General features: G+C 40.8%; 1 protein-coding gene across 3 annotated transcripts in view; it reads right to left on the bottom strand.

Moving 5' to 3' along the window:
* Window positions 1-21,236, bottom strand: part of RpL21 (ribosomal protein L21) — a 47,179-nt gene that overhangs the window by 17,944 nt on the left and 7,999 nt on the right. For all 3 annotated transcript variants that reach the window (XM_071675444.1, XM_071675446.1, XM_071675445.1), the window contains exon 2: window positions 18,858-18,996. In XM_071675444.1, coding sequence (XP_071531545.1) covers window positions 18,858-18,986 — 129 coding nt within the window. In that variant the 5' untranslated portion in view covers window positions 18,987-18,996. The remainder of the gene's footprint in view (window positions 1-18,857; window positions 18,997-21,236) is intronic.

Below are 21,236 nucleotides of genomic sequence, written 5' to 3'. Positions count from 1 at the left end.
TAGCATATAGGCCCTTGTTGTCCAAAGAAATCTCCTAGAATTCCAAACAGAGAGCAATTTTCAACCCAGCTGGACTTAAAGCAACCCACCACTTCCTGGTTATTATATATCTGTACTGAACGGGGAGTGAGTTTTACATTCGCAGGGCCCCATCTTTTAAATATTCTGTACTACCAAACAACCTCTTGAATACACTGCATGTTATCAGTATTAACTATGTCCTCAGTCACTCTGTTCCATTTAACCACTAAAGAATAAAAATTCTTTACACCCTTTCTGATAAGCTTCTTACTTAATTTCATGTATGCTCTATACCTACATCTCTTGAAGAAATTTTCCGTCCACTTTAGCACGCTCTTCTAAAATCTTAAAGGTTGTGATTAGATAATGCATCACTCTTTCTTCCATGGTGGGTAAATTTAAAGCCTCCAGCCTTTCCCTGTAACTTAGATCTGGTATCTGGTATTCTGGTGCTATCTCTTCTTGACCTCTTCTAGACCTTTTCTATGAGTTCTTTGTGCTTCTCTAGGAGCAATGACCAAACCTGTGTTCTAGTTTTGGCCATATGTAGAAAATGAATAGCTCACTAAATATTTTCTAATCCACATACTTGAAAGATATTATGATAAATGCCAGCAGTCAGTTTCTCTCAACTATTTTCCTAACATGGGACTGATGACTTTCTTTATGTTGGAGGCTACAGTCATGGAAAAGTCCACATCAAGGCTGGGACATAATTAAAATGCAAAGATGTATAGCATGGTTTAGGAAGCAGCAGGGGCATACAAGCAGCCAGCCACTGGGCACAAATTCCAAAGTAATACCTAAAGAAGAGGGAAAGTGAACCAACACCATGGCACAGGTTTTGAACTTAGCCTGCGAGAGTTGATAAGTCAGACCTCATTCGACTCTACTCTGACAAGTAAGGATACAAAGCAAGAATCACCCCAGATGTGAGAAAAGCACTCTATACAAGGACAGGTCAATCTTTTTCATAAATGCAGCAATCATTCAGAAGGAAATCCTGACATCAACACAGGACTTCCAGTTTCTCCGAAGTAGACTTAGCTATTTCCATAATGTGTGGGTTTTGAGACAGTGGACTTTACAGTAATCTATATATCTAAGAGGGAGAAGTTGAGAGAGGGAAATTGTAAGGAATTTTCGATAAAGAAATAGGCAGAAACTGCATCTTCAAGGTACTAAACTTAAACCATATTTTGTCTACCCAATAGAGATATCCTGTCCAAGACAGTTTACTGAAGAAGCTGTGTTGAGGCAAGATACAGCTTGAGTGAGAACAGGAGCATAATCAAAGAATGTGGAGAAATGCCACGTTGAGTCATCAGCATATGAGTGCATCTGGTTACTCGTGGAAGAAAGTAAACTGTTGATAAAGAGGAAAAAACTGTAGGAGACACAACAGAACCTTATGGGACACCAATGATAATGGAGAAAGAGGGAGAGGTTGATCCATCAACATCCATGGAAACAGATTAGCCAAACAGGATGCTAGATGTGAGGGAGCAAAGTAAGGGAGGGAAGCCAAAAGAGGAATGCTTTGAGACAAGACCAAATGCCATACCCTGTCAAAAGCTTTGAATATATCAAGGGCAACTACAAAGGGTTCACCAAAAATTTCTAAGGGATGATGACCAGACATTAGTAAGATAGGAAAGAATATAACCAGTGATTGCCGCCTTACAGAAACCATACAGGTGATCAGAGAGAAGACTGTGATATTCAGGACATCTGAGAAAATGTGAGGAGAAAGGATTCAAAAACTCTGGAAATGGTAGATGTCAATTCACCAGGACAATAGTTACAGGAGGAAGAATGGTCACTCTTCATTGGGATAGGATGTACAAATGCATGCTTCCAGGAAGGAAAAGTTCCACTTTTTAAAAATGAAACAGTACAGACAAGCAAAGCAAGCACAGGCGCATGTTCAAAGGCACACACTTTTGATAAACAGAGATCGATATCATCAGGTTCATGTGCTTGCTTATGTCCAGAGAAGTGTTCTTCAAACAGTTCAAAAAGAAATTTACAGGAAAGGGCATAGGATTAGTAAGAGGAGCATCAGGGGGTGAAGAAATATTGAAGTCATTCAATACAGACTTTGAAGAGAAATGAGAACCAATGAGAGTTGCTTTGTCAATGGGAAAGACAACTAAAGTACCGTCAGAATTGAAATTTGAAGGAAAAGTACAGCGGCATAAGTTGTTAGCAATGCCATCAACTTAAGACCAGAAAGACCTATGAATGGATGAAGAGGAGAGGTTATCACACTTTCAACCAAGAACACTTTGCCTCAAGGATAATGTACTAGCATTGATCATGGACTGTGACAAATGCTGAATGGGAGCTGAAGGAAGGAGAGTTTTCAAAGCCTGATAAGCCTGAAAGGCATCAGAACAGGAACGGTTGAATCAAAGATTGGAAGAGGTCATTTTGGAGGAAAGGGGATAAATATTTCCAATCCTGTAAAAATAACTCTGGTATGCTTTTGGTACAGACAGAAGCATCACCACATGAGCATGAGACTAATTTCCCCAAAGAAAGTTGAAGGATCATTTTTTCACAATGGAGGCTCCATTCGAGAACAGAAGTCCACATCATGGCAGGCCTTAACTGAAACATACAGAGGATTATGAAAGGGAAAAAGATGGAGCATGGGAAAGTATCATGAATTTTGGAGGAAGTGAAAAACCTGTCTTTTAAAATGTGCCAGGTCATACTTATTGGGAAAGACATAGTAATATAGTAATTCTGTAACACAGCAGCTTCCTGAGTATTACAGGGTCTAGCTAGTGGTGGGGGTACACAAGCAGTGAGCTATCGGCAGCAAAAACCAAAGTCAAACCTATTGAAGAGGGAAAGCAAACCAACACTGCAGCACAGGGCATGAAAGTCAAATGTGAAAGTTAGCCTGGTTCAGTTTATGAGTCAGACAGCTTTTGACTTTATATGAGGTAAGGATGCACAGCTAGAACCACCCCTGATATGAAAGCAGGACTCCATACAAGGATGAATCAATCCTTTGTATGAATGGAACAACTGTTTGGAAGAAAAAGTTTCAACACCTAAACAAGACTCACAGTTTCCTAAAGGCAACTTAGCTATTCCAGTACTGTGGGGTTTCCAAGAAAAAGTGGATGTTACAGTAACACCAAGTATGTTTAACGAGTCATGAAGTGGAATTACAGAAATGTCAAAGAAGAGACAAGAGATGTGAGGGGTTTTTGATAGAAAGATGGGTAGAAACTGGGTCTTGGTGGCATTAAACTTAACTAGGTTTCATCTGCTACTGAGATATCCTTTCCAAGTCTGAGTTTATTGTGGAAGTTATTCAATTAGTTGTGGTGAGGTGCTAATATCTATGTTTGCAAGGGGCTGCAAAAGAGGGAGGCACCATCAAAATAGAAATATTTAAGAGAGTAAGGTCAGATGAACCAAATGGGGGTAAGACTGTGTATCTAGAGCGTGAAGTATCGGGGTGAAAACAGATACAGAAATGTGCGTGGAGTGTGTGACAATATGCCCAATCATTGAGAATGGAGGTTATGAGGGCTTCAATCCCCCCACCATCCGCATAGGAGGAATTCAACAATTCCCTACAGTGAATGATTAACTTCCCTTAGTAAATAATCTCGACTTGTGAGTGAGGATGTTGTGGCCTCAAGGCAGGAGTTTAGATAGTCCAAGAAAGATGTAAAATTTGTAGAATCAGGAGAGCAGTAGGTGAAACAAAGGAAAAGGAATGGGAGTTGGAAGACAGAACTTGAGCAAGATGACATCAAAGTTTGGGGACTTAAGGTCTTCAACGTGTGCACATGCTGATGTTAGAATAAGCAGAGACACCACCTCTGAATCAGAAGTGAGTGGAGATTGTAATTGGACAGAGAAAGGTGCAATTGGATATGAGAAAGGGGCTTGTGGAAACATCATTAGACGACTAGGTTTCAGATGGTGTTCAACAAAAGACTGCTCATGCAAAAGGGTTTGACTTATAAGTTTAGCACTTACTCTACTTTCCTCACCTCAGAAGCCCCTTCTCTGGAGCTCCTGCAGTGCACAGAAACGGCAATGTCCACCAAGCAGGACCACAAGTCAAGAAGTATGAAGTGTCTTTGTGTAAGATGGGTATGCAGTGTTTGCACAAAACAAGTTATATCTAAGGCATAACAGGTCCAGTGAAATGTTGGATATGTGTCTGCAGTGTTGGAATGAATGGCATCCTGAACAAAGATAAAGTGTCATTCATACATTCATGGGGAATGTAGTTTGAGATGGTAGTATATCTGGCTGGGTAGAGTTTAAGACTGGCTTGGGAAGGAGGTTATTTGGCACCTGTTGGGTCCTCACGGTGTCAAGTATGCTTCTAATCAATGACTGTGTAAAGTATGATTTAAATCAATGTCCTGTTTGCTGGGGAGGGGAATTTGTGAGTTGTTAGCATAAACTGCCAAAGTGTGAAGCAGAGGTACCTTTATAGTTTCTATATGGGCAGTGATGACTAGTTCTGGTGTGAACTGGGTGGAAAGGAATGTTGCAAAGAATAAGGTGATGAGAATACTGAAGAGCTTGCACTGGAAGTATTTGTTTTATCATGTACAAGATGAGTGTCTGTGGCAACTAGGCAGCCAGTGACTGTTCCTAGGGCCTTGTTCTGCATGATTTGCAGTTTTGTCAGGTGTGCTTGACTTTAACCAAGTATATGAAATGGCATATGAGGAGTCTTTATGTTTAATAGAGTGAATGAAATGATTGAAAAAATACCAAAGGATTTTTCTCTATGTCCAAAACTGGTGCAAGAGTTCTTAGGGCATCAAGTTTTTTATGGCCTTGTGTTGAAGTTTGTGGGAAGAACATGTCATTGCATCGTGTGATACCTAGTGTAGTTGGAGTTCTGTCGAGTGGAAGTGCTTGACCACTTATGGTCATGGGAAGGTAAAAGTTGGATTTGTCCAGGGTAATGTGGGCAACAGTGAATCTCTGTGGGGATGTAAACATTTTGGAAGCCAATGTTCTTACTGTGTAACATAAATCCGCATGTTTGATGATGCTTGAATATCAAGGTGTTGTGATATGACTGTATGGGCATCTACATATGATAAGACTGACAAGGTGGCCTCTTGTAAGTGCTGTAGATCATGTAGGGAAGAAACTGAAGACTGCTGAAAAAGGAACTGCTGCTTGGGGAACTCCATTGCAGAGTTTGAGGCTTTGAAGGAAGTGTCTCTCATTGACTCTGGGTTGTCAACCTTCTGTGAAAGCAGTTAACCACTGTCATTTCTGTGATGGGTGGTGTGAAAATGTCTTAGGAAGACGTCAAATGCTTTCAAGATATTTTATTTTTTTTTTTATTATACTTTGTCGCTGTCTCCCGCGTTTGCGAGGTAGCGCAAGGAAACAGACGAAAGAAATGGCCCAACCCACCCCCCATACACATGTATATACATACGTCCACACACGCAAATATACATACCTACACAGCTTTCCATGGTTTACCCCAGACGCTTCACATGCCTTGATTCAATCCACTGACAGCACGTCAACCCCGGTATACCACATTGCTCCAATTCACTCTATTCCTTGCCCTCCTTTCACCCTCCTGCATGCTCAGGCCCCGATCACACAAAATCTTTTTCACTCCATCTTTCCACCTCCAATTTGGTCTCCCTCTTCTCCTTGTTCCCTCCACCTCCGACACATATATCCTCTTGGTCAATCTTTCCTCACTCATCCTCTCCATGTGCCCAAACCACTTCAAAACACCCTCTTCTGCTCTCTCAACCACGCTCTTTTTATTTCCACACATCTCTCTTACCCTTACGTTACTCACTCGATCAAACCACCTCACACCACACATTGTCCTCAAACATCTCATTTCCAGCACATCCATCCTCCAGCGCACAACTCTATCCATAGCCCAAGCCTCGCAACCATACAACATTGTTGGAACCACTATTCCTTCAAACATACCCATTTTTGCTTTCCGAGATAATGTTCTCGACTTCCACACATTCTTCAAGGCCCCCAGGATTTTCGCCCCCTCCCCCACCCTATGATCCACTTCCGCTTCCATGGTTCCATCCGCTGCCAGATCCACTCCCAGATATCTAAAACACTTCACTTCCTCCAGTTTTTCTCCATTCAAACTCACCTCCCAATTGACTTGACCCTCAACCCTACTGTACCTAATAACCTTGCTCTTATTCACATTTACTCTTAACTTTCTTCTTCCACACACTTTTCCAAACTCAGTCACCAGCTTCTGCAGTTTCTCACATGAATCAGCCACCAGCGCTGTATCATCAGCGAACAACAACTGACTCACTTCCCAAGCTCTCTCATCCCCAACAGACTTCATACTTGCCCCTCTTTCCAAAACTCTTGCATTTACCTCCCTAACAACCCCATCCATAAACAAATTAAACAACCATGGAGACATCACACACCCCTGCCGCAAACCTACATTCACTGAGAACCAATCACTTTCCTCTCTTCCTACACGTACACATGCCTTACATCCTCGATAAAAACTTTTCACTGCTTCTAACAACTTTCCTCCCACACCATATATTCTTAATACCTTCCACAGAGCATCTCTATCAACTCTATCATATGCCTTCTCCAGATCCATAAATGCTACATACAAATCCATTGGCTTGTCTAAGTATTTCTCACATACATTCTTCAAAGCAAACACCTGATCCACACATCCTCTACCACTTCTGAAACCACACTGCTCTTACCCAATCTGATGCTCTGTACATGCCTTCACCCTCTCAATCAATACCCTCCCATATAATTTACCAGGAATACTCAACAAACTTATACCTCTGTAATTTGAGCACTCACTCTTATCCCCTTTGCCTTTGTACAATGGCACTATGCACGCATTCCGCCAATCCTCAGGCACCTCACCATGAGTCATACATACATTAAATAACCTTACCAACCAGTCAACAATACAGTCACCCCCTTTTTTAATAAATTCCACTGCAATACCATCCAAACCTGCTGCCTTGCCAGCTTTCATCTTCCGCAAAGCTTTCACTACCTCTTCTCTGTTTACCAAATCATTTTCCCTAACCCTCTCACTTTGCACACCACCTCGACCAAAACACCCTATATCTGCCACTCTATCATCAAACACATTCAACAAACCTTCAAAATACTCACTCCATCTCCTTCTCACATCACCACTACTTGTTATCACCTCCCCACTTGCGCCCTTCACCGAAGTTCCCATTTGCTCCCTTGTCTTACGCACTTTATTTACCTCCTTCCAGAACATCTTTTTATTCTCCCTAAAATTTAATGATACTCTCTCACCCCAACTCTCATTTGCCCTTTTTTTCACCTCTTGCACCTTTCTCTTGACCTCCTGTCTCTTTCTTTTATACACCTCCCACTCAATTGCATTTTTTCCCTGCAAAAATCGTCCAAATGCCTCTCTCTTCTCTTTCACTAATACTCTTACTTCTTCATCCCACCACTCACTACCCTTTCTAATCAACCCACCTCCCACTCTTCTCATGCCACAAGCATCTTTTGCGCAATCCATCACTGATTCCCTAAATACATCCCATTCCTCCCCTACTCCCCTTACTTCCATTGTTCTCACCTTTTTCCATTCTGTACTCAGTCTCTCCTGGTACTTCCTCACACAGGTCTCCTTCTCAAGCTCACTTACTCTCACCACCCTCTTCACCCCAACATTCACTCTTCTTTTCTGAAAACCCATACAAATCTTCACCTTTGCCTCCACAAGATAATGATCAGACATCCCTCCAGTTGCATCTCTCAGCACATTAACATCCAAAAGTCTCTCTTTCGCACGCCTGTCAATTAACACGTAATCCAATAACGCTCTCTGGCCATCTCTCCTACTTACATAAGTATACTTGTGTATATCTCGCTTTTTAAACCAGGTATTCCCAATCATCAGTCCTTTTTCAGCACATAAATCTACAAGCTCTTCACCATTTCCATTTACAACACTGAACACCCCATGTATACCAATTATTCCCTCAACTGCCACATTACTCACCTTTGCATTCAAATCACCCATCACTATGACCCGGTCTCGTGCATCAAAACCACTAACACACTCATTCAGCTGCTCCCAAAACACTTGCCTCTCTTGATCTTTCTTCTCATGCCCAGGTGCATATGCACCAATAATCACCCACCTCTCTCCATCAACTTTCAGTTTTACCCATATTAATCGAGAATTTACTTTCTTACACTCTATCACATACTCCCACAACTCCTGTTTCAGGAGTATTGCTACTCCTTCCCTTGCTCTTGTCCTCTCACTAACCCCTGACTTTACTCCCCAGACATTCCCAAACCACTCTTCCCCTTTGCCCTTGAGCTTCGTTTCACTCAGAGCCAAAACATCCAGGTTCCTTTCCTCAAACATACTACCTATCTCTCCTTTTTTCACATCTTGGTTACATCCACACACATTTAGGCACCCCAGTCTGAGCCTTCGAGGAGGATGAGCACTCCCCGCGTGACTCCTTCTTCTGTTTCCCATTTTAGAAAGTTAATACAAGGAGGGGAGGATTTCTGGCCCCCCGCTCCCGTCCCCTCTAGTCGCTTTCTACGACACGCGAGGATATCTACTGTTATTAGTATAGTGCAAGACAGGGTTGTGGTTGGCTGATGCCATCTCGGATGCTGTGTGGGTCCATGTGCAGTGTAGTAATTTGGTCTAAGCTTCCTCTGCGGGTGAGAAGGACATGTTACTTCACCTTCAGTGTATTAAATTTCAGTTGAGTCTATTCTAGACTTGCTGTGCTAACAAGAATGTGTACGCAATCAGATGAAGGAATGACAATCCAATGTCTTGCATATGTTATATACAGTGGAAGATCATATAAAGACAACCACTCCATACATACATAATATGGAACATTCAAAATAGTTAATTTATGCAACTACACACAATAATTCAAGAATAATTTGTAAGATGGCATAATGAAAACCTGAATATTCCCAACTTCATGGCACAATGAAAACCTGAATATTCCCAACCTCATGGCACAATGAAATCCTGAATATTCCCAACCTTAAGTAAAGTCAAATATGAAGAACCAAAAATCAAAACATTAAACCTAGCATAATAAATTTAGACACAAGCTGAAGAAAAAGATGAAGATACAGACATGGATGGATCTTTTTTTTTTTTACATTGGAGTCTCCAGTCACAGACAATAGTCCATAACAAAGCCACGCATTAATTAGAATATAAAGAGGGGTCAATGTGCTGTCAATGGATTGAACCAGGGAATGTGAAGAGTCTAGGGTAAACTGTGGGAAGTTTTGTGGGGCCTGGATGTGGAAAGGGAGCTGTGGTTTTGGTGCATTACACATGAAAGCTAGAGACTGAGTGTGAACGAATGTGGCCTTTGTTGTCTTTCCCTAGCACTACCTCATGCGCAAGTGGGGGGAGGGGTGCCAATTCCTGTGTGGCAGGGTGGTGGCGGGAATGGATGAAGGCAGCGTTGAAATGTATAGGTAAGTATAAGTGCATGTGTGGGCGTTTATGTATATACATGTGTATGTGGGTGGGTTGGGCCATTCTTTCAGCTGTTTCCTTGGGGCTATCTCACTAACGCGGGAGACCAACACAGTCTAATAAAAAAAAGACATCACCGAAAGGGAGAAAGAAGAGAGAGAGAAGACTACTTCCATATTTCAGGGGAGGTGAATTACCTGTCTTTTAAAAAGTTCCAGGTCCTAGTAATAGGGAAAGACATGAGAGACTAAAGAGTTCCAAAGCTTTAAGGTGTAGGGAAAGAATCATTTATCAAATCAGTCCATCCCTGAGTTGCCAGCAACTATGTAGTAATAATGTGATGCAGAAGTTTGCCAAGTATTGCGTGGTCTAGCTAGTGGTGGGGAAAAACAAGCAGCCAGTACTCAGGATAAAAAACAAAGTAATACCTGCAGAAAAGGAAAGTGAACCAATATTGTAGCATAGGGCAAGTGGGCCAAGATTTGTAGTTAGCCTGAGAGAGATGATGAGTTGGAATGCTTCTGACTAAACTCTATGAAATAAAATGCATGTCTAAATCCATCCCTAACTGTGAGATAATCTATACAAGGATGGATCAGTCCTTTGTATGAACAGAGAAAGTGTTCAGAAGAAAAGAAATTCCAACATCCAAATAGGACTCGCAGTTTCGTAGCTGCAGACTTAGCTGTCCCTGTAATGTGCAGTCCCCAAGATAATATCGATGTTAAAGCAATTGTGTATTCACAGAGTAGAGAATTGTAATTCCATATACATGAAAGAGAGAGGGTTAAGTTGTGAGTTTTTGATGAGATGGACAGAAACTGCACCTTGGAGGCATCAAACTTAACCAAGTTTCATCTACAAAATTGAGATATCCAGTCAAAGTCTGAGTTTCATAAGGAAGTTGAGATGCAATGAGACGGGATGCAGATCAAGTAAGAGAAGGAGCAGACAGCAAGTAAGAGAAAGAGCAGGGACATAGAAGAGTAGTGTAGTCATTAGCATATGAATGCATTTGGTTATTTGTGGAAGATGGAGTCACCGATAAAAAAGAAGAATAGCGTAAGAGACAGGACAGAACCTTGAGGGACACCGCTGCTAGAGAAAGGGGGAGAGGTTGATTCATCAACAACCACAGAGATACATCAACCAAAGAGGATGCTTGATATAAGGGAGCAAACTGATTGAGGAAATCCAAAAGACGGGAGCTTAAAGATGATACTCTGATGCCATACCAGATCGATAGCTTTGGATACATCAAGGATAACTACATAGGATTCCCCAGCCAAACATTACTTTAAGATAAGAAAGAGTATCACCAGTGGATGTCACCTTACAGAAGCCATACTGGTGATCATAGAGAAGACCTGAGAGATTCAACATGTCTGAGGACATAGAGGTTTTGGAGGGATTCAAAGACTTTGGTAATAGTAGGTGTCAAAGCAACATGACCACAGTTAGAAGGATTTAAGCATTCACCCTTTTCAAGGATGTGATGTTCATTTAAAAAAAGGGGTTCTTTGAATGCACATGGGTGTGCTGTAAGCAAACAGATTTGGTAACATGACAAGGTGAAGAGTTACTAGGTGTAAATTCTATAAATAAACAAAACTTGTAGTAGGGTACAAAAAAAATTATTAAATTTTGACACAGAAAATATATCAATCATGTTATAAAAGAGAAACTTCAACAACACAGGTTGTAACTCTCTAATCCAATGCTCTGTGGTCCGGTAACTCTAATGGTCCAGCACGTTTTAAATCTGCCACCATTTTTTTTTATAGATCTGCTACCAGGGCAGTGCTGTTAGCAGTGTCAAAGTGCCAAAATTTGCTTATACTACAGGTGAGCTAATCAAGTCCTGTTAATTTCTTTCATTAGGTTTTTAACTGAAACAGAAAGCCAGAAAAGTTTAATGCCTTGGGAAACTTTGAAAGGAGCCAGGAGTATAGAATTTGACAATGCATTTATAAAGTGGTTTAAGCTCCCACATAATTGAAGGTGTAAGCATTTCTGGGGAGATGTTTATCAATTAGGCCAAAGTTTTTCAAAGAGAACTAAAGCTAGACTATAACTGAATATTCATAAGGATGGTTACACAAGTTTAGGCCAAAGTTTTTCATAGAGAACTAAAGCTAGATTATAACAACATTCATAAGGATGGTTGCACAAGTTTAAGTGGAGACATGGAATTTTGGTACAGAGTGTGCTGTGAAAAGCGTAGTATTGACATGTAAGCTTGAAGCGAAGGTTGTATCAAAAGAATTGATTTATTTCATTTATTTATTTTGCTCTGTCACTGTCTCCCACGTTAGCGAGGTAGCGCAAGGAAACAGACGAAAGAATGGTCCAACCCATCCACATACACATATATATACATACATGTCCACACACGCAAACATTCATACCTATACATCTCAATGTATACATATATATACACACACAGACATATACATATATACACACATGTACACAATTCATACTGTCTGCCTTTATTCAATCCCATCGCCATCTCACCACACATGAAATAACATCCCCCTCCCCCTCATGTGTGCGAGGTAGCGCTAGGAAAAGACAACAAAGGCCACTTTCATTCACACTCAGTCTCTAGCTGTCATGTAATAATGCACCGAAACCACAGCTCCCTTTCCACATCCAGGCCCCACAGAACTTTCCATGGTTTACCACAGACACTTCACATGCCCTGGTTCAATCCATTGACAGCACGTCGACCTCGGTATACCACATCGTTCCAATTCTATTCCTTGCACGCCTTTCACCCTCCAGCATGTTCAGGCCCCAATCACTCAAAATCTTTTTCACTTCACCTTTCCACCTCCAATTCGGTCTCCCACTTCTCGTTCCCTCCACCTCTGACACATATATCCTCTGTCAATCTTTCCTCACTCATTCTCTCCATGTGACCAAACCATTTCAAAACACCCTCTTCTGCTCTCTCAACCACACTCTTTTTATTACCACACATCTCTCTTACCCTTACATTACTTACTCGATCAAACCACCTCACACCACATATTGTCCTCAAACATCTCAATTCCAGCACATCCACCCTCCTCCACACAACTCTATCCATAGCCCATGCCTCGCAACCATATAATATTGTTGGAACCAATATTCCTTCAAACATTCCCATTTTTGCTTTCCAAGATAATGTTCTGAACTTCCACAAAATCTTCAACACTCCCAGAATTTTTGCCCCCCCCCCCCATGATTCACTTCCGCTTCAATGGTTCCATCCCCACACCCAGATATCTAAAACACTTCACTTCCTCCAGTTTTTCTCCATTCAAACTTACCTCCCAATTGACTTGACCCTCAACTCTACTGTACCTAATACCCATGCTCTTATTCACATTTACTCTCAACTTTCTTCTTTCACACATTTTTACCAAACTCAAGTCACCAGCTTCTGCAGTTTCTCACATGAATCAGCCACCAGCGCTGTATCACCGGCAAACAACAACTGACTCACTTTCCAAGCTCTCTCATCCACAACAGACTGCATACTTGCCCCTCTTTCCAAAACTCTTGCACTCACCTCCCTATGAACCCGATCCATAAACAAATTGAACAACCATGGAGACATCACACACCCCTACCACAAACCAACATTCACTGAGAACCAATCACTTTCCTCTCTTCCTACACATATACATGCCTTACATCCTAAATAAAAACTTTTCACTGCTTCTAACAACTTGCCTCCCACACCATATATTCTTAATACCTTCCACAGAGCACCTCTATCAACTCATCATATGCCTTCTCCAGATCCATAAATGCTACATACAAATCCACTGGCTTTTCTAAATACTTCTCACATACATTCTTCAAAGCAAACACCTGATCCACACATCCTCTACCACTTCTGAAACCACACTGCTCTTCCCCAATCTGATGCTCTGTACATGCCTTCACCCTCTCAATCAATGCCCTACCACATAATTTACCAGGAATACTCAACAAACTTATACCTCTGTAATTTAAGCACTCACTTTTATCCCCTTTCCCTTTGTACAATGGCACTATACAAGCATTCTGCCAATCCTCAGGCACCTCACATGAGTTATACATACATTAAATAACCTTACCAACCAGTCAACAATACAGTCACCCCCTTTTTTAATGAATTCCACTGCAATACCATCCAGCCTTGCAGGCTTTCATCTTCCGTAAAGCTTTTACTACCTCTTCCCTGTTTACCAAATCATTTTCCCTATCCCTCTCATTTTGCACGCCACCTCAACCAAAACACCCTATATCTGCCACTCTATCATCAAACACATTCAACAAACCTTCAAAATATTCACTCCATCTCCTCACATCACCACTACTTGTTATCACCTGCCCGTTAGCCCCCTTCACCGAAGTTCCCATCGATTCCCTTATCTTACGCACTTTATTTACCTCATTCCAAAACGTCTTTTTATTCTCCCTAAAATTCAATGATACTCTCCCACCCCAAATCTCATTTGCCCTCTTTTTCACCTCTTGCACCTTTCTCTTGACCTCCTGCCTTTTTCTTTTATACATGTCCCAGTCATTTGCATTATTTCCCTGCAAAAATTGTCCAAATGCCTCTCTCTTCTCTTTCACTAATAATTTTACTTCTTCATCCCACCACTCACTACCCTTTCTAATCTGCCCACCTCCCACGCTTCTCATGCCACAAGCATCTTTTGAGCAAGCCATCACTGCTTCCCTAAATACACCCCGTTCTTCCCCCATTCCCCTTGCCTCTTATGTTCTCACCATTTTCGATTCTGTACTCAGTCTCTCCTGGCACTTCCTCACACAAGTCTCCTTACTTTCACCACTCTCCTCATCCCAACATTCTCTCTTCTTTTCTGGAAACCTCTACAAATCTTCACCTTCGCCTCAACAAGATAATGATCAGACATCCCTCCAGTTGCACCAGTTGCAAACTCCAATTCTCTATAACAACCAACAGCAATATGTACAGGGCAAGAGAGTATACAATCTGGCTCCCTGGCTGGGACTGACATGTCACACACCACAGCTGCACGGGATGGCTGCCTTGATGACAATAAAATAACAAAAGTAACAAGAGTCTACCAAAGCCAACCACCAACTTACGGTCATTCTTTATATCAACTACTTATCACAAAGCGCGACAAAATTTGCGGATGAATTTGCACAGTTAATGGCAGCAGAAAAATTGGCCCCAGAACAAGTGTATAATGCTGATGACCCTGCCCTGTATTGGCATCATATGCCACGAAAAACCCATCCTAAAATATTGAGGAGTCTCCATTTTGGGGTACTTCTGATGTAATAATAAAACCTGAATTGGAAGTATTAATGGTTGTATTATTTCCTGTTTTAAGATTTGTTCTACCTTTGATAAAACAGCAATATGTAGGTGGAATGAGCTGGCAAGACAAAGGGGTTGGGCATGTTTACACAGGGGGTTCCTTCAATGGTCAAGTTCTGTGGCCCAGTAATGGCCAGGTCCCAAGGTTGCCGAATTAAAAAGGTTTGACCTGTACAACATATAATAATTACAAACTCTTGAACATACCCACAACAACAGGGGAATGGTATCAGTCACATGTATGTATGATGGATGAAATGGACACTGGCTACTGTTTTGGTCACTGTAGTGATTTTTGCTACTGACAGCGTATTTGTTGTATCTTGTTTAAAGCAGCAAATTTACAACTATCATGCAAGGTATGAGGGTATGAAGGAGGAGTCTTCAAGCTTTCTGTCATGGCCATGAACCAGATTTTATAATAATCGCATACCACCATTAAGAGAGGCTCTGCACCAGAAAATAACTTTAAGAGGCCAGATTCTTGAGACTAATAGAAGTGGGATCTCAGCTGCTTACACTGCACAAGAACTGGATACATCCCAGGTCACAGTAAATAAGTGGTGGATAAAATGACTTAATGATGGAAATTTATGCAATCTACCAAAAAAGTGGAAGACCCAGAAAAACCACACTCGAAGATGACCAAAGGATTATCCAACATGTAATTACTAATGCTGTTGTCATGAGAGAACAACACAATCTACAAATAAGTCACACAGTGCTACAGCACCTGAATGAAGATGATATTTACCATATGATCCCCACAAAGAATGAAAAGTTGACTGAATAACACTATTATCACTCATCTTGCATCCCCACAGACTTGTCCAAGACATTAGATTTCAGGATGAGGGCTATCTTTTCAGATGAAAAAACAGTTTCCTTAAGCATCCACAGCCAACTTCACTGTTGGTCTAGCAAAGGTTGAGATTGAGATATATCAGTCAATAACTGTTGGGGAAAACATTGCCTGTTAATGGGAACAAGGGCAAGAAAGAACAACACATAATCAAGATGTATTTAATACGGTGGCTTCAGTCCCAGACCACTGGGGAGAAGTCGTCGAAAAACGAGGGTAGTTGGACAAGCTATTGAAAGTAATTGTAATAACCACCCTGTCACTCTTTTGTGTTGTTATCCATTTCACAGTTGGATTCAAGAATATATCATTTGGTACATTTTTTTTTTTTTTTAGATATTATCATTGTTATACAGGTACACCACTGATTTTCTGGCACTCTTGGTTCCAAAGCCTTGCCGAATTAACCATTTTGCCAGACCAACCATGGCCACATAATAATAATTCATCAACACCTCTAACCCAGTAATCATACATCTCCCATGTGTCTAAAGTATACCATGGACTGCGAGAAATTTAAATCAAACAATTATTCAATGCAAGTTAAATAAATAAATGAAATACATTATACACCTGCTCAGGACTGAGGTACTCGTCAGCTATGAGTTTTGCAAATTCATCCACATACTCGGCAGCTCTTTCGTTGTTTGCAGACCGCTTTTCTCCACACACATTATCCATTGAAATTCCATGATGCTTCTTGAATCTTTGAATCCATCCTTCACTATAGTCACGCTCAAGTGTAATTTAAGTTCTTGATGGAACAACTTAGCCTGGTCCATTATCATGCTACCTGACACGTCCACACCATCACTCCGACGCAGTCAAACCATTCCATCATCACTCGATTGTGCTCAGTACTCTTACCATCTTTCTTATTTTTCTAATCATCATTTCCTTCTTGGAATTGCTGTCTGCATAGAATTTCAATATTGTCTCCCTTTGCTTCTTTATGTCATAAACAGTTGATGAAGAACCAATACTGCACACTGTAACCAATACAGCTTACACATCAAAACACCACGGTCCATTTTTTTTAACAGTTCTACTTAATCTTGGATTGATATGGACTGGTGTTTCGTTTGATACCATGACCGACACTCATATGTTTTAGAAGCCATGGCTAGGGTTAAATTTAAGCAAAATAAGCTAAGAATCTCAGAGAATTGCAGTATCACCACCAACAAGTGCAGTGTACATAATGTAAATAAGCGCGCCCTACACACAAAGCCATCTGTGGCCGCCCAGTAAACTAGCCTGGTGGCCGCGGTAATTTCAAGTAACCTCACGTAATTTTGTCCGGACTAAAGGAGGTGCTGAACAATCAGTTGCCAGAAAATTGGTGGTGTACCCGTATTACTTTCACTACTTACAATTTAAGAATACAGCCCACATATACCTTGCATGTTGCAGAAGGCAACAAAGAGGGGCTGGAGCAAGAAGCTGAAAATTCTGCTTTCCTGCATTACTTTGCATATGATCCTTCCTGTATCACTTTACATATGAACCCTTCCTGTATTACTTTCCAAATGAATGAACAGAGCAAGAAGCTAAGAGAGGAATTTTCCCTGTAAGGCTCTGTCATCTGTTCTTGACACTACCTCACTCACACAGGAAATAGCAAGCATTTATGAGGGGATAGTTCTTACCTATTGATCTGCAAACCTATATCAAGGTGAAGGAAGTTAGATGAGTGTAAGCAGCTGAATGAGTTTGAAATTCTGGCTTACAAAGAGAATTATTATTAATCCAAAACTGGATATGAACTAAAAGCAGCAAATGAAAGTGAATAATCACTTTGTTGTAGTTCCCATGTTAACATCATACCACAGTAATTTAGTTTAGCGAAAAATAAAACAAATTGGGAAGTAGTTGGACAGAGAAAAGTGTGTGTGTGTGTGTGTGTGTCGGGGCTACAAAAGCCAGTATGGTATGAAGGAACTACAGGAGAGCAGTGGTATTCAACCTTAACACTAGTATTGGAGCACAAAAACAACAATGCCACTTTTCTACTCTGACAAATGCTGCCATACAACAATGTTGCTAAAAATAAATGAAGATATCCACTACTGCAATAAATAAGCACATCACCTGCCTTTCTGCCTCACACCCTTCCCCTTCCTTCCTACACCCTCTCCCTCCCACAATGATTGTAAACTTGCTAGTTATAACTTGATACAACAAAACAATATCAATACCAACAACAATCACTAAAATAAAACATAAGCATGTCCATTTCATCCATCATTCAGCCATGTGGCAGCATCATCATCCCCGTTGTGGTTATGTTCGAAAGTTCGTAATTATTTTCATATGTCTTAATACTATAGAGGTTACTGTGCCTATGTTTGAAAGTTCATAATTACATTCATATGTCTTAATACAGAAGTTACTCTTCCATAACATGATTTACTTTTTTCTGTGCTTAACTGCGTCAAAATTTATCCACATTCTTCTTTCACCCAACTACAACAGGTTTCATTTACTGTTCACTAATTATAAAGCCAGTACTCTTCTTCATGTAGAGCTGTCAGATCAGTATGCTTATAGCACACCCACTTGCATTAAAAAAACACCTGATCCTGACTATTACCGACATGTTCCGAAAAAGGAAAAGCTTGTTTCAGTCAAAACAAACGGAACAAGCAACCAAGCACAGGTGCAAGTTCAAAGACAGACTCTTTTTATTACATTTGGATGGATGCCATCAGGTCCATAAGCCTTGCTTGTGTTTCTGTATCAGTAATTCTATGCTGCAACACCATCAGACCAACTTATCAATTACAAAATATCCAAATAGAAAGGCTATTTCATATGAAAACATTGACCCTTCATCTGGTACAAAATTAATTTTCAGGTTACAGTGCTGTCATTTCACAACAGGTGAGTTTCTAGTAGGCAGTACTATACTCACATAACCTTCCTGTGAAAGAACATCATGACTTGCAGTTCCATTAAAAATGAGCAATATTCAAGATGATGGCATGACAGAAAATCCAGTTTTCATAGACACTCAAAATACTCAGAACATCAGGAGAATGAACAAAACCTTTTAACATGACAAACCATCCTAAATAATTGCAACAAGAATATATTCATACCTTTAGGTCAACAAGATCACCAATCTTGTACACTCTTAAGAAGGTTGAAAGATGTTCAATACCATGCCGCTTGAAGGGGCGTGCAAACATGTTGCGAGTGCCTCGCCGCACACCCTTTGAGTTCGTCATTTTGGCTCATCTAGAGAAAAAAAGAAAATGTGTACATGGTTGCAAAACACATGAGTCAGTAAAGCAACATTTCATGAGCGAATTACGAAATGAAAGCAGGTGAATAAACAGGGATTAGCATTTGTATGAGAAATGTAGGTTTTAAAAACTGAAAATCCTTTTGCCTCCACGAGGTATCCTGTTCATACAAGATATACACCTAAGGAACATAAGTCAGCAACATAAATATAGTATAAGAACAGGACAAGAATCAAATGCCTTGTTTAATCACATTAAAAACTATGATCAATGTATTGACTGGAGTAATGCCATCTCAGTTATTAGCTTTAACTCCAGAACCATGAGAAATATCATTGAATCTTCTATTATTAAGTTCAAAAAGAATTATAACCTTAATATTAGTGAAGGTGTATACAAATTGGATAGCTTTGTTGATAAAATTTGAAAATAATTCACCTTCTTGTCCACATAATAAGTTTATGATACACTCGTCTGTCTTGGACAATCGCTTGTTTACCAAATGGCATCCTAGTTCTCTTTGTTGAATATCAACTGACTTATTTTTCTTGTATCTCCCCTGATGATTGGATTATTACACAAGTGCACTTGGGAACTTATTGTGTTTCATTTTCCCCTTTGGACTCATAGGAATAGCATTCAAGAATGTGTGGAAGTCGAAAACATTACCTCCAAAAGCTAAAATGGGTATGTTTGAAGGAATAGTGGTTCCAACAATGTTATATGGCTGCGAGGCGTGGTCTATAGATAGAGTTGTGCGCAGGAGGGTGGATGTGCTGGAAATGAGATGTTTGAGGACAATATGTGGTGTGAGGTGGTTTGATCGAGTAAGTAGCAATAGGGTAAGAGAGATGTGTGGTAATAAAAAGTGTGGTTGAGAGAGCAGAAGAGGGTGTTTTGAAATGGTTTGGTCACATGGAGAGAATGAGTGAGGAAAGATTGACCAAGAGGATATATGTGTCAGAGGTGGAGGGAACGAGGAGAAGTGGGAGACCAAATTGGAGGTGGAAAGATGGAGTGAAAAAGATTTTGAGTGATTTGGCCCTGAACATGCAGGAGGGTGAAAGGCGTGCAAGGAATAGAGTGAATTGGAACGATGTGGTATAAAGGGTTGACGTGCTATCAATGGATTGAACCAGGGCGTGTGAAGCATCTGGGGTAAACCATGGAAAGTTCTGTGGGGCCTGGATGTGGAAAGGGAGCTGGGGTTTCAGTGCACTATACATGATAGCTAGAGACAGCGTGAACAAATGTGGCCATTTTTGTCTACTCCTAGCGCTACCTCACACACATGCGGGGGGAGGGGGTTGTTATTTCATGTGTGGCGGTGTGGCGATGGGAATGAATAAAGGCAGACAGTTTGAATTATGTATGTGTGTATATATGTATATGTCTGAGTGTGTATATATATGCATACATTGAGATGTATATGTATGTATATTTGCGTGTGTCGACGTGTATGTATATACATGTGTATGTGGGTGGGTTGGGCCATTCTTTCGTCTGTTTCCTTGCGCTACCTCCCAAACGCGGGAGACAGCGACAAAGCAAAATAATAATAATAATCTTTCTTTCTTTCTTTCATACTATTCGCCATTTCCCGCATTAGCGAGGTAGCGTTGAGAACAGAGGACTAGGCCCTTGAGGGAATATCCTCACCTGGGCCCCTTCTCTGTTCCCTCTTTTGGAAAAAAAAAAAAAAAAAAAAAAAAAAAAAAAAAAGTGAGAGGGGAGGATTTCCAGCCCCCCGCTCCCTCCCCTTTTAGTCGCCTTCTACGACACGCAGGGAATACGTGGGAAGTATTCTTTCTCCCCTATCCCCAGGGATAAATAATAATAATAATAATAATAATAACAATATATAAGACGAAAGAAATGGCCCAACCCACCCCCATACACATGTATATACATACACGTCCACACACGCAAATATACATACCCATACATCTCAATGTACACATATATATATACACACACAGATATACATATATACACATGCACACAATTCACATAGTCTGCCTTTATTCATTCCCATAGCCACCTCACCACACATGGAATAACAACCCCCTCCCCCCTCATGTGTGCGAGGTAGCACTAGGAAAAGACAACAAAGGCCCCATTCGTTCACACTCAGTCTCCAGCTGTCATGCAATAATGCCCGAAACCACAGCTCCCTTTCCACATCCAGACCCCACAGAACTTTCCATGGCTTACCCTAGACGCTTCACATGC

The sequence above is a fragment of the Panulirus ornatus genome, chromosome 21 (assembly GCF_036320965.1).
Source record: "Panulirus ornatus isolate Po-2019 chromosome 21, ASM3632096v1, whole genome shotgun sequence".
Classification (NCBI taxonomy): Eukaryota; Metazoa; Arthropoda; class Malacostraca; order Decapoda; family Palinuridae; genus Panulirus; species Panulirus ornatus.
The sequence above is the reverse complement of the archived record's forward strand: the minus strand, read 5'-3'. Positions and strand labels throughout refer to the sequence as shown.